This window comes from Athene cunicularia (genome assembly GCF_003259725.1).
Source record: "Athene cunicularia isolate RWA chromosome 15 unlocalized genomic scaffold, athCun1 chr15_part1, whole genome shotgun sequence".
In the NCBI taxonomy this organism is placed as follows: Eukaryota; Metazoa; Chordata; class Aves; order Strigiformes; family Strigidae; genus Athene; species Athene cunicularia.
In genome coordinates this window covers 10,894,431-10,909,171 of record NW_020799121.1, presented here as the reverse complement: position 1 = coordinate 10,909,171, position 14,741 = coordinate 10,894,431, and the positions used below count along the sequence as shown (strand labels likewise).

General features: G+C 42.4%; 1 protein-coding gene across 3 annotated transcripts in view; it reads left to right on the top strand.

The window, feature by feature from the left end:
* TMEM132C (transmembrane protein 132C) overlaps positions 1-10,785 on the top strand; it is a 765,633-nt gene extending 754,848 nt beyond the window's left edge. For all 3 annotated transcript variants that reach the window (XM_026859691.1, XM_026859692.1, XM_026859693.1), the window contains one exon: positions 7,760-10,785. In XM_026859691.1, the coding sequence (XP_026715492.1) occupies positions 7,760-8,959 (1,200 nt within the window). In that variant the 3' untranslated portion in view covers positions 8,960-10,785. The remainder of the gene's footprint in view (positions 1-7,759) is intronic.
* The last annotated feature ends 3,956 nt before the right edge of the window (positions 10,786-14,741 follow it).

Sequence of the window (14,741 nt, the reverse complement as noted above, 5' to 3'; positions counted from 1 at the left end):
TCAGATTTACAGATGATCTGTCCTGAGTATGCAAAGATATTTATCAACATCAGATTATGGGATATTATGACAGGCCATGTCAGTAGTGCACAATATGATATCTTCTATTGTATTATGGCATGGCAATATGATGTGACCTGTCATTATATATCACTACAATTGGCAAGTTTTGAAATAATACAGAAGAGTAAAAATGTGTAAATGTAGTTTGGTTTGAAATTATTTTCCCAGTATCTGTGTTATGGAATGATTTTAGTGAAATATTTTCTTTAGGCTGATGTTCTTTTGCAAGACAATTTCAGTTTCCTCAGAGTGGTATGTTTCTGATAGAGAAGTGACTGGGCATATCAGGCTCTCATTCTGAGCAATGCCATCTGCTCCGGGTACTACTGGGCAGTGTGGGGGCTGCTGTCCCTACTGTCCTCTTCCTGACCTACAGATAGCATTACTGCATCATGCTCATTGGAGATAGTGACTGTAAAACAGGAGGCAAGAGAAAATCAAGCACCTTCCTCTCAGTAAAAGAAGTTCAAAATCTGTTGTTTCTTCTCCAGATTCCATCGAGGAAAAAAAAAAAATAAAAAACACAACCAGAACCTAGACTATATTAGAAGGCAGTGGAAAACCTTCTCTACACCAGGATCTGGAATGCCCAGGGAAATCTGGTTGTTTAGTAGTGGTCCCAAATTAGTCAGTTTTTCCCACTCCTCCTATGCATCATGCCTCCTGTCCCAGTTTCCTGCAAACAGAGCAACATGTTCTTGAATCCCCACTTCAGCCTCTGCCTCTCCTCCCAGCTCCTCCAGTCTGGAGCCTGCCCACCATTGCCTCTGCCTGTCTTCCCACCACCTCCTCTTCACCCAGAGTAAGAGAAGTGTCCTACCCACTTCCCAACTGCAGGCTTTGCTGGGAGCACCACTCCTCACTTTGGGGAGTTTGTGAGGGTCAGTTCCTGGTCAAGCACGATGAGTGTTTGTGGTCCCGATTCTCATTGTGCCGGGTCGGTGTGGATCCTGAACACAGTCCCTAGTTACCGGGGCGCTTCGGCAGTGCCTTCATCCTGGAGGCCTGAGCTAATCACACATGCTGTGCAATTCACTGCCTGCCTTATTGTAAGCCACTCATTCGTTCTCAGGCCTAAATCTTACTCATCCTATAGACAGCGCTTGCCTAAGGAAGGGCTGTCATAAAGAGAGCTTAGGGACTTTGCATTTGCATCACCAAAACATAAGATGGAAATAGATTTCACCCTAGAAAATACATTGAAGGAAATAGTCTTGGCATAGGTAGAGTCTCATAAAACTTTTCCTTTCATTTGCAGTTTGAATGAAGGATATAATGTTTAAGTCTCTTGCCCTTAGAAGAATTAATGCAAATGTAGGAATGCTTGTGGCTAAATTTTGCAAGAAGTGACTCATGATTTGGAGTATATCAGCTGAGAGCCTTACTGAGCTGGAATTTCAGAAGGCAAGTGCTGAGTGTTTTCTGAAAATCAAGCCCTTTTGAAAGAGGGTTTTTTTCAAGGGGACAGCCCAGAACTAAGCATATACTTGAGTGTTGCAAGGTCGTCATTATTTAAGTGTGCCTTTTCCTCTCAAAGTCTATAAAAAGGCCCAAATAACTCATGCAAACCTTACTGGTGCAACTGAAAAACAAAATAACAGTTAAGATAGCCAAAGGTTTTATTTTTCTCAGGAATGATTGTGTATGTCTCAGCGTTGTTATATGGAAAAAAATAGTCAATGTGTTCGTAGTCAAATGTTTTCCTTGGCTCCACTTTAGCACCTTCAATAGCCAAGCTTCACCATAGATTAGCAAATGTCCTTGGGTAATTGGTACTCTGGCAGGCACAATATTGTCCCTAGCAGATTAAGCAGTACATCTGTAGAGTGCAATGGAAGGCATAAAGTGTTATACAGATTGTGCTATTACAGGTCTTCCAATATCATAGGAGTGAATTTAGTATTTTTGCTGTGACTTTCTTTCAGTGACTATAATGATGAGATTACTTCCTTGATGATAATGACCACGCCACGTCTACATGAGTAGCACAAAGCAGCTGAATCACAAGTCCTGAAAAGCTGGCAGTTTCACCAAATACTTAGCAATCTAAAGAAGATAAGGTTTGGGGTTTTTTTTTAATCTTGGATGCCTTAAGCTACGTATCTTTATTTATAATTGGGCATCTAATTACCTGATGTGACAACATGACCTTGAAGGATGCTGAGCCTGTTCTTCCTTTTCTTTTTGATCAACGTGGAGCTCATTGGCACTGAAATGTGGATCAGTGATTTAGGTGCCTAAAATCAAATAAAGATTGGCCAACTTTTAAATATCAAAGTTGAAATATCTTCTGAAAATTTGGAAATGTAGCTGTGAGGAGTCTTTTTTTAGTGGCCATCTGCTCAGGTAGGAAGGCTGTTCCATTTGGCTTGCTGACAGTTTTTAAAATCAACTCTGCCATCTTAAAGGCTTCTCCAAAATGTAAATAAAAGAAAACCTACAGTGTTTAAGTGTTTTCTGATCTGTGTGAGCTTCAAGGACTCTTAAATTTCAGCTGGCTCTGCAGGGAAACTCACAGTCATATCATAGCTTTTTCATCACTGTAGGGTATTGCATGTGGTCTAATGAACTGAAATGGGAGAGTGAAAAAAGAAAGCCTTTAATAAACAGCTGCGTGTGTTAATATATCTCTCAGTGCTACGGGAAAACTGCAGAGATTTTCTTAGGGAAAAAGAGCAATGTTAGTGCTTTCTAAAGGCCAAGCTTTCTTTCACCTGTGTAGCTCCTGTCAGTGACAAGACCCAACCCTGTGAGGTCATGTGTAACCTCAGGGAGCCCTCCAAGGTGTCCCCTCTCACTCTGATGGGAGGTGAGGGTGCCCAGCACTACCTGAATCAGGGCGACAAGCCAGAGTTACTTGCATGTTCCTGCCTTTTGGATTGACACGATACCGTCCTCTTTTAGCTTATGTCCATGCAAACTAGTTCTGAGAGTTCACTGACATCTCACAGTTAAGTAACAGATATTACAAGTATTTTTATGGTGTGGATTCATTACCCCATTCTAGGAGTATAAATTACACTTAAATTGTATTTATATCTTCTTCAAACTGCCAGAGCAATGTAATGGATCAAAAGTGTGACAAAGGAATTAAGCAGCATGGGAAAGGGAGAAAGGATGTATTGTTAGATAAGAGTCTGAATTCTCCCACTGTAAATACAAGCAAATTCCCCCTGGAAAGGAATGTCACATTAGCAGGTTGGATGGAAAGGAGAGAAAGAAATATACAGTAGGGGAATGCATGGTTTGAATTAAGATCTGAGTCCTGGCTGCCTTTCATTTCCTCATCGTAATGATAAAGCCCAATTTTTACTACACAAGCCACAGTCTTAAAAATAAATGCACATGTAATACTTTGATATTTCATGTGATAAAATGGCAGGGAGAACCCATTTCAGCATTCAAGTCCCCAGATAGAACAATCGGGGCTGCTCTAATAGAAGCTGCTGAGAACAGTATTCCCTTGCCTTTATTTGAGGGAGGGAAGTATTTGTTTTCTGCAGAGCCATCCAGGCATCCATTTCTTTCCTTTGGTGTCCTGCCTCACTCCAGCACTATTGCAGCTGACCCCAGCAATTGAGGTCTTATTCACAAATACTTCTATTTGTTCTTTAGTGAATGAAGACCATTAAAAGGCCTCTTTATTCTGAGTGTGGAATAAAATCAAATATACTGATCAGTTCTCACTTCTGTGTTTCTAAGCAGCAGAATTCTCTAAAATGCAACCAGCCCTACACACCACTCCCCTATTTTTTGCTTGAAGAATACCTGATATCATGCCCTGGTATCAAGCTGTCCCCATTTTTTTGAGGAGATACCGAAGGACACTTTGTAATCACTGGCTGTGATGCTACAGATGTGCTCAGTGTAACATCCTAAGATAAGCAGGCTTTCAAATGCTGCATGATGCTTTAGAGGGGAAAATAATCATCACTGTGGCTCCTAGATTTTCGCAGATGACTGGTGTGAGTCCCAGCAGAGGCACTCACTAGATCTCTGTATGATGGGCTTTCTACTGAGCTTCCAAACCAGCTCTGCTTCCTGCATTCAGGTTGCCTTTTGGAGTATGAGCCTCCTTGTTTTATCTAGGTGGAACAGATATAGCCAGCAAACAATAGTGTTTGTGGTGACTCATACGACAGGGTTTGAGGTATTCCAGGCCAGGCAATACAGAGTTCCTCAGGGACTGTTGGTTTCCATTAGTGCCATGTTACTTCTGTAATCCCCTTTGTTTTACCCACATAAACATAATGAGTGGCTAACAAGGGAAATAAAACTACTAAAAAGCAAAATGCAAGTTTATCGAGGAACATTTATCAAGTGGCATCTTTGGGCTAATAAGCAGCAATGTAATTCAAGGTCAGAGAAGGTGGTGGAACTGCAGCAGATTAAGAACTGGCCAACTTGCTGAAGTTGTACCTGAAATGGAGGAAGAGAAGAGCGAAGGCACAAGGAAAACTGTAGACAAAATGTGTCCTGATAAAGCAGGTATTCTGTGTGCTCAGGGAAAGCATGATATTTGATAATCAACAGTGGTTGTGGGAAACAGTTTCTTCATCTGCTCTGGACTGGATTTTGCTCTCATTAACATGATCTAATACAGATTATCTGACCCAGTTCACACCATCACAGTCACCATGCAAATCATCCTGTTCTCCAGGAGACACTGGCACTAATGTGTCCTTGTGGTTCATTTGTTCTGGGAGCGCAGCTGAGTGTGTGTGTGTGTGTGTGCGCATGCATGTGCATATGTGAGAGAGGAAAAGTGGGGGAAAGAAAGCCTGGAGAGCCAGATAATCCTCAAACTATTTGTTTATGCTTATTAATGGCCACAAGGAATTGCCACCTCAGTGTTGAGGGCATCAGACTAGGGGCAGCAACTTTGCAGGTAAGAAGGCTCCAATCCATCTTCATCTGCTCTTAGTAATTGGAGGACCTTGTCAGAGATTTGGAGGGGATTTATTGATGCGGTACACAGGATTTGCAGAAGCAGCTCTTTGAAGGACATGGTGCTAAATCATTTCTTTTTTCTTTCTTCTTCTCTTTTTAGCTTTTCAGAATTTATAATCATTTGGGAAACTCACTTCCTTCCCCTGTCTTCAGCTTTTCTTTAACGATGTGAATGAGAGGAGATGATCTCTTGCCAAATAGAATATTTGGGCTGATACAGTATACTTTGGCAGGATTTGAAATTCTCTCCCTTTTTTCTCATTTGCTTTTTTTCCCTTTTAATTAATGTTGTCTATAGTGTAAGCATGACAATGTCGTGTTGTGTTATGAAAAAATTTGTTCTTCCTATGTAAAAAGGGTCTCTTGGAAATAAAAAAATGTCAATGCTGGTTGAAAATAATGGCTAAGCTATTGCACACTTCTGTTATATATAGTAAATCACATGTGTGCCTGCAAATTTCAGCTGACTACCATTTCATTTTTCTCTACTTCTGCTTCATAAAAACAGGAATGCAGAATAGTGGAGAAATAGCGTAAAGAATAAAAGTTGTTTTGATGTCGCTTACACCTTTGTCAGATTCTAGGCATTCGGGCTGAATTTTTCCATGCTGGCTACTTCTTAACCTGAAAGGTGCCTGAGGGCTATTAAAGCAGAAAGGCATCAAGCTAAGAAAACCAAACAGGGATGTGGATATCTTGAGGAAGGCGGGAAAGAATATATGGCTCCTCCTACTTGTTCTTCTCCGGTGTCTGATGGAGACCCCAGATCCCTCAGAGGTGTTGTCCTATCACCACTAAAACCTACTTGCATAGTAAGGGCCATGATCAGATCTGGGGCGCAGCAACTCTAGGTGTGCTGTTTCACTATTAAGAAATGCATGAAGGATTTAGTAATGTAAATCCTTTTGTAGAGATGTGAAATGGTGGAAGTCCCCAGCAGAGCAGGGAGGAGGCACAGGCCTCATAATTTCCAACCCGAACTGTACAAAATTCTGCATTTTTCTCATCGTGCCTTCCAGAAGAGAGCACCACTGGCAGACGATGTCAAGCCTGTTGTGATATATGCTTGAAATGATGCTGGTGTTTTTTTCTTCCATAGGTTGATGAAAAGTAAGTGTATTTTACAGCCCTCCCTGACGGTACGTGAGGCTGTCCTCTTGTTTTAGGGAAAGGGAAGGCAACCGAGTGTTGAATTGCTGGAGGAGATGCATCTTTTTCTCTCTACACCTATTCATTAAAAAAAATCCTTTACTTTCCTACAACTGGGTTTGCTCAGCTATAGATTTCTATGATACAAGTTTAAGCTGTGCCCTGCAGCTTTATGTTTCTGTCTGTTCAGCCATTTCAGGGTTGTTTCTCTAACGAAAGATCAGCTGTTTTAATTTCTTTACGCAATTCACCCTTCCCAGCTTCTGAGCTACCCTGGCTCTGTTTCAGCTGTTTGAAGTGTGTTTGAATCACCAAGAACTTTGCCTTCTTTACTGTTGTGCCACGACTTATTTTTCTTCTTTCAGTCCCTCAAGAACTTGCTGATAGCACTTTGGAAATCAAATATTCAGTACAGTCCAACCTTCTGCACAGCTAAATGCCCCTTGCTGCTTTCATTGGAAAGCTTTAAATTTAACTAGAAGGGTAGCAATTCCCTTTGTTTATAACCATAGCGTAACAAATTGTAGCCAATTGAAAACCATATTAGGATGTAAATTTGTATTATGACTGGACGTTATCAGGGTGGCCGTGTTTTTCCCTGATGGTGATTTTCAGCCCAGTTGTTCTGATGTACCCGAGTGTAAAGTTATTAGGGCCATCTGCGGTTAAAGTCTGGGAAGAAAAGACCTTCAGTTTTGTGTGAAGTTGCACCCCGGCAATCTGCCTGCACGTCTGCTGGCTAAACAGGCAAGATATAGAGCAAATGAAAAAAAATAAAGAAATCTCCTGCAAAGAAAGCTACTCAGATGTGGAGAAGTAAATATCTGTATCATCTGGATGGGATTTCAAATGGCAAAGAGCTGACCTCTAGCTTTGTGTTTGCTTCTAATGATGGCTTCTAACAGTGCTACCTGCAGAGAACAAAGGCAGTCCAATTAAATCCAGGCCATTTGTATTTTTATCATAGAGATCATACCAGAATCCCCTCTCCTTGACAGAAAAATGCAGTGGAATTTTAATTATCTGAAGGATCAAGAGTGTTTTACTTAAAACAAACCTTTCTCCGGCAAAATGGCAATTGTTCTGTGAGTCTTTTTCTTTCAGGTGAATCTTCTGCTCCGACCATTTCCAAGATGCTGTGGTAGCTCCTTATTCCTGCTAAGATATTTTTGCCTTGTCTAATTTGACAGCTCCCTGTGACACCTGTGCATGGGGAACATGAGGAAAATAAGTGTTCTGTCAGGTGCCTCTAGTCATTTTTCTGGTTTGTCTCTCTCAGCTTTCGTATGACAGGAATGACTTTCTTTATAAATCATGTAAATTGTAACTTGTTAATGGGCACTTTGGTATTATGGATATCTCGTATCAATTATTTTATATGTTCTTTTGCAAAACATTTGCAGGAAGGAACCTTCAGTGAAAAATGTGACCAATTTTCTGCCCCATCAGTTGAAACTTGGTTTGGTTTAAATGCAGGGCAGAGCCATTGTCTTCCATTTCCTCCAGCTGCTGTTCAGAGCTGAGAGATTGATGAGCCGCAATGGGTTGAGCTGTTTTATTTAAGACCCTGTCTTTAACCATATCCCTCTCCTTTCAGGAAGCTGTAGTAAGCACCTGGATTCAGTTCAGTGACAGCTCTGTTACTCCGTTGGACATTTATGACCCTAAGGACTTCTCCCTTTCTGCCGTATCATTAGACGAAGCTGTTGTCTCCATCCGCCAGAATGCTGCTTTAGAATGGCCCGTTGTAGCAGCAGAAGGTGAAGGTCAGGGCACATTAATCAAGGTGGACATGATGATTTCTGAAGCCTGCCAAAAGTCCAAGAGGAAAAGTGTCCTGGCCGTGGGGAATGGCAACATCAAAGTCAAGTTTGGTCAGAATGACGCAGACTCCGACACAGGTGGAGATTATGATGCTGATGAGATTGAAAACCACGCCAGCGACCGCCGGCACAAAGTGTCCGATCAGGAGCGGTATGGCCAGGATGGACGGTACTATGGGAGCTCTTCAGCAGAGCGAGAGGAAGGCGCCATCAGGAAAGTCAGCACCACGGTAAAATCCGTAATAAAAAATAAAGTAATTAAGAACAATAGGCTGGATGGTGGCAAAGTCTCCGACGATAGCCAGCTGCAGAACATTCCCATAGACTTCACCAACTTCCCTGCTCAAGTAGACCTACCAAAAGGCAGTGCGGGCATGGAGGAGAACGACCTGGTGCAGACACCTAGGGGCCTTAGTGATTTGGAGATTGGGATGTATGCTCTGCTAGGGGTCTTCTGCCTGGCAATTCTAGTCTTCCTCATAAACTGTGCAACATTTGCACTGAAGTACCGTCACAAGCAGGTTCTGGTGGAAGGACAGGCCACCATGACCCATTCCCATGACTGGGTCTGGCTGGGAAATGAAGCGGAACTGCTGGAGAACGCAGCAGATTCATCACCTCAGCAGGATGAGCACACGACTATTATTGACCGAGGTTCGGGTTGCGAGGAGAGCAACCAGCTCCTCAATGGCAGTGCTCAGAAGAACATTCAGAGCCAGGTTCACAGGTGTGCTGACTCAGGGGGCAAGCTCGGAAAGGAACAGAAACCTGAACCTTTACATTCGCCGACATCTAAACGGAAGCGGGTAAAATTCACGACATTCACTACCATCCCACCCGACGATGGTTGTCCTACTGTCAACTCAATCCTAAGTAGCAATGATGATGACATTAAATGGGTGTGCCAGGATATGGACCTGGGGGACTCCAAAGAGATAAGAAACTACATGGAGAAGTTCAAAGACAAAGTGTAGCTCCTTGCTGTTTTTTTGGGTTTAACCACACCTTGATGCCTTCAGTTCTACAGTATATATTGGGACAGAAGAGGGGGAGGGGAAGGAATCACCAGGAGAAATGATGAGGCAGTTTTTATAATCAGGGAAAGAAATTTGCCAAACTGTCCATGGTTTATTTTTGTTTTTCACTTTGCTTTGTTTTTTCCATCAGTTATTCTGCTACTCATGGATTTAGGAAGTGGAATATAAATAGCAGAAAGGAACGAGGAAACGGTATGACCAGTATGATGAACTGGGCAAGATGAGGTTGTGAAAATTGGTTTTATGGGTCACACAAATAATAATGAAGTAATGTTTCAAAGTACCAAAAATATTTGTAAAAAGAGAAGAGAGAGTATAAGAGCATGAAAAGAATTAGCAAGAGACAAACAGTAATTTGTCTGTATTTCTAATAAAGCATCAAATTATGGACATATGACCCACTAGGAGACTGTTTAGATTGTTACTCAAGCCGTTTCTTTTTATTTCTTCATTTGAAGTGAAGAAGTGTCTTTGGCATTACTTATGAAGGAGGAAGAAATTACCTGGTATTTTTATTTTTACTTTTCTGTTTGTCTTTTAAGTTGAGGCAGAATAATTTTCCCTCTTGTATTTTTCTTTTAAATATCTTGAAAACAGGAAAGTTTTCAACTCACTAAGTTCACAGTGGACCAAGAACATGTTGTTTCTAAGTTAGCTATAAATAATCTCCTGTCATTTAAAGAATTCGGGGGATAAGTATTGACTAATCATTTCCATGCGATGTCTCTTCTGAAAGCCTAAGCCTCCATTGTTTCACCCTAGCTAGAAATATGTTCTGTTTGACAGAAGTATTAATTTTACTTTCAGGTTTGGATGGTTTATTTAGTTGTTCCTTTTAAATTTCCACAACCAAAGTTCCCACGTTTCACCAAGGGAAGAAGGTGCTGTTTTATTTTAGCTTTTAGAAGTAACAACCGATGGGAGTGCCCCGCTGGTGCATTTCAAATGTACCTGGAACTGAGACCATCGCAGGCCAAATATGTACAGCCTGGATTTTGGTTTTTTTGACAAGTCCATGAATTCATAATTTTGTGCTGTCATTTTCTGTTTATTCTAATGTCACCCGCTCTCATCAAGCTCTGAAAGTGAGAAGAAGAATGGACAGAAAGACACTGATTGTCCCCAAACTTTTATTTCCTTGTACTGAGAGAGCTGGCCTCTGGACAGTCTGTGGGAAGGGAGGGAAATATTGTTAAAGCAAGATCACGAAATATCTGGAGCTATTCTATAGATTTTTTTTTTGCCATTGGACCAGCTAAGACTGAAAATTTTAGACTAGATTGTAAAGCTGATGTTTTGAATAAACAAATACAAAACCAGTAATAAACCTGAAGCAAATACAAAATAGAGTCATAGATTTGATGTGTAAACTGGCAGAGCTGCGTTCACTCAGTGCCGGTTTACACTAATGGAGGACACAGATCAAAATCTATACAATGAGGAAACCACTGTTATCCAAAACCTTTGGTAACTAAAAGGAAGATGGTATATCCAACCTTTTGGAAGGCAGTATTATGTCCTGACTGTTAGCCAGAAGCACTTGCATTGTCCTGTCTTTACCATGTATTTCTTTTTTTTTTTTTTTTTTTTTTTTTTTTTTAATTACTAAACTCAGTAGTTTGGTTTTTTTACTTGGACAAAATCAATCCTGCCACCCAGTAACATAGATGGACGTTTTAACAAGATATGCCTAGTATGCATTGTAGACTGAAAGAATGTAATATTTATTTATACATGTTATACGAATTGTAATTAAAATGCTTTACATGGCTTGACAAATTAACCTCTCTTTTCTGAGGGGAGGGGGCTCCTTCTGTCATTTCTGTGTTGAAGTTCTGCATCCACTGCCTAACAGCTGAAACAAAATTTAAACTGCTTTCTGAAGAGAGAATAGAGATGTATGAAAGTTTTTCACTGCTCTGACCCTTCTTTTGTGAACTGCTGCCCTTCCCACCCAACATGTGGTGGTGATGATGGATGGCAGGAGAAGACAGCAGCCAGGCATAGTTCATGGCAGTGTCACTATTCATCTTGTTCATCTTCATGCCTACCATCAGCACACACAACTCTGGGACTCTTGCTTCTGATGTGTGCAACTTTCGTGCAGCCCAGCCATAATTAATTACGTTGCTTCTCTGATTGATACAGTAGGCTCAGATGGAAGCAAGTTTCACTGAATCACAGCTGACACATACAAAGCACCCTGTATCCCAGAGGACCCCAAGCTGCTTTATAAGCTAAGCACAGTGATGCATCAGCCACACCTCAGGGATCAGTATATCTTCCTGGGAAAACGCAGGTATCTCCGAGGTGAAAAAGGCATTTACAGCACGGAGCTGCAAAATACAACAGCAGAGGAACAGGAAAGATAGAATGGAGCAAAAATAATACACCTTGCTAGCACAGAATATAATTGTTTAAAGTGTGTTTTTAAGGAAACTGTTAATGTGCTGAACAGGCCCTGTTACAGCACATGTGAAGAATGGCATGTCCAGTAACCCAGGGCTCCCGAGAGCTTTCTGGGATACTGGTACAGCACTACTTGGACAGAAAAGGGGTAGTTACACATCACTGTTTCTAATCTGGGCACTCAGACTTTCCTCTTTGCTTTTGGCAGCTGAGGCTTTATAAAATCAAAAGAGAAAAGGGTATCTCCGTCTAACATGAACAGTTGACTACTGAGAGAAAACCTTGTGAGGAATCTTGCCCTGTATTTTCATGATGACATGTGCATGACGTTCTTGGTCTTGCTGTCTCACCACATTGTCTAAGAAAATATTCACAGGGAATGAAAACATTATTCCTAATTCACCTCCTCTCCCAAAGCTCAAGTGCTTTCTTCAGGAAAAGAAAAATGTGTCTTCACTGAGATTACAAGGGGAGGAAAATCAAAGTTTCCCACTAGAAACTATTTTTGCAATTCCTTTTCAAAAGCAGTGGTGTAAATTTTTGGTGAAAGACACACTGCTGTATTAATACAGCTCAGATTGGGTTCAACATTGCCAAAGAGGAGCAGAGTTCTTCTATAATGAATAGGAAAATGATAGCTTATTCGTTGTTTCAATATTCATTGAAATAATGACTGTTTTCTGCTTTGTGTTTGTTAACTGCATGTATAGTTCTCTGTTGTCTGTGGATTTGGACTTAGGCAGTTTGTCTGAAATAACTACCCAGTGGAAAAATGAACATTAATATAGGGTGGTGATCCTTGTGACCCTGGCCAGTACACCCATGACGCCTCCTTGGGAGCAAGATTTCACTGATGATTAGCCATGCGTCAGTTCTCAGTGACAGTATTTTGCCATTATATTTAGGTAAGAAAAAATAGTCTCTGCAGGTTCTCTCCAAAGCGTGTGGTTTCAGTCTTGCACACACAGAGTCTGTTGGGTGCAGCCCGTGGCAGCGGGCGGGCCGCTGGCCGTTCACGGATACATACGGCATTGCACACACGCTGCACACGGCCGTGGACGTTTGTCATAGTTCTGGTAACTTATACTTCTGGTAATTTACTCTTTACTTTGTGTGTCCCGTAATAATCACTTACCAACATACAGCTGCCAACATGAGCACATCCATGGCCAAAGGGCCGGTTTCTTAAGCAGCAGTTTCTTAAGTGGGGGCAGCCAGTGCAGCCACTTTCCCAAAGCGAATTAAATGGCAGCATAACACCCCCGCAGCACACAAAATGGTTTTCTCTGCTTTTTACTAACACATGCCTGTTATTGATGTCTTTTTAGTTCCTGAGTTATCAACTAATGGACTTCAGCTAATCTCCACATTGGCAACACGGTGGGGTTTTAAAGCTCTAAGAGGAAGACACCTGACGTGCTGCCTGTCGTTATATGACATCGTACTATAGCGAAGAAGAAGAACCACCGCTCCAGGTTCCCTACCATATATGCAATAGTAGTTGAAATGTGGAAAATATGTTCAGACAGGGCATGATGTGTTTAACAACAGTCCCACATGATGCAAAGCCTGTGATCGCTGGGGGGAGGAGGACTCAGGAAGCCTCTCCAGTCCCAAGGTCTTACTTCCAACTATTTTGTCAGTCACAACTACAGCATTTCTGTGGAGATCCACACCTGCTGTAAATCTGTGCATCTCCATTGAAGCCATCTGGTAGAGCCATGCTAATTGACAGCAGCTGGGAGCCTGGACTTTTGATTTAATATATATGAGGAGTTCCTGACTGTTCAGGAAGAGTTTTAAAGCTGCTTTGCCACATGATAGAACTGAATTTGTGTGCTTCCCTGGATGAGGGGTTTGTTTTCCCCTGCCCATCAAAGTGGGAAGAGATAAGGCTACCAGGAGTGCTCTGGAGACTTGGGCAGGATGGGGACAACTCCTGCCTCTCCTGGCACAGCCTGCTCTCTTCTTCAGCAGCAGGAATTGTTTCATGCATCTTGATATTTCCTTTGCTAACACCTGCCAGCCTGGCTGTTTAGGATGTTGCTTCACACAAAGCAGGGAGAGCGTCTCCTGCTGCTCGCAGCAGCCTGCTGCCGTATGTACCTGCTGCCTAGGTCTGGGCTGGCTGAGCTGCAGAGGAGCTTGCTTTCTTCCCTGAGAATCTTGGCACTGCTTCTCTGTGCTCTTTGTAGGGTTTTGAGCCCAGAGGAAGCTTAGAAGAGGCCGCTGATTTTGACTCCTGTAACTCGTGGCTGAACAGGAGCATGTCTTCAAAATCGCACGGTCTTTGCAAAGGAAGACAGGCTGTATTTGAAGAGACAGCAGAGGGAATTAAAAAAAGGGAAAAACTCAGCCCTGCCTTCACATTTAATTTTTCTGAAGCTACAGAACATGGTGCTTCAGAGACGGAGGCAGATACTGAAATTTTTCAATTTATCTTCCACTGACCAAAAATTCCGTCAGAGCCCAATTCTGAGTGAGCGACCGTAAATGATCATCTCAGCAGGGGAGAAACCACCAGGCTGTGAAATATCATTTATTTGAGAAATTCACATTGGGTCAAATGCCAGGATTTACATTTCTTAAGCTTTGCCGTGCTGCAGTTACAAAGGCAGGGGGATCGGGCACAGAAAGCTGCTCTGAACATCACTCTTGGCAATGTGCCTTACTTGCCAGATGAGGGAATCTATGAGTGCCAGGGGTGCATGGTTGCAAAGATAACACGCTGCAAGGTACATTTTTCTGTCAAGGAGCCAAGATGGAAATTCATTAATAATAATTTGCACTTAGAGGAGAGCCTTTCATCTGAGAAGCTCAGTGACTTCCAATTGTTGGTAAAGGATAAAAATGTGAGCAGGCTGAAGGTGCCCTGTTTCTCAAATGAGATCGTGCAGGGTGAGCACATTCCCCTTCTCAAGGCCCGGGGGTGCAGCTGTACCTGGGTGAGGGCTGGGGCTGCCTGCTGGGGGGGAGCAATTAGGGAAATCACCTGGTGTGGTCAGTAAGGAGGAGTCCAGCTTGCTGGGGGGGAGGAGAGTGTTTGGGTTGTTGCAGATGGAGGTCAAGTGCTGTGTGAGAGCTGTGCTGCTGCGGGGTGGTGTGAGGCAGCCGTGGGACTGCCCGGGGGAGTGGGTGAAGGTAAGAAGCAAAGCTCTCCTGTTGCTGCGAGGCTGATGGCACAGAACGGACCTTGGTGAAAAGTGAGTCCTGCTTTGTTTGGGGGGTTTTTATAACTGGGTTGTGTTTGGAGGGAAGGAGAAATCTCATTGTGTGCTTGGGTGTCCCGAGTTTAGGAATTGGCAAGAGA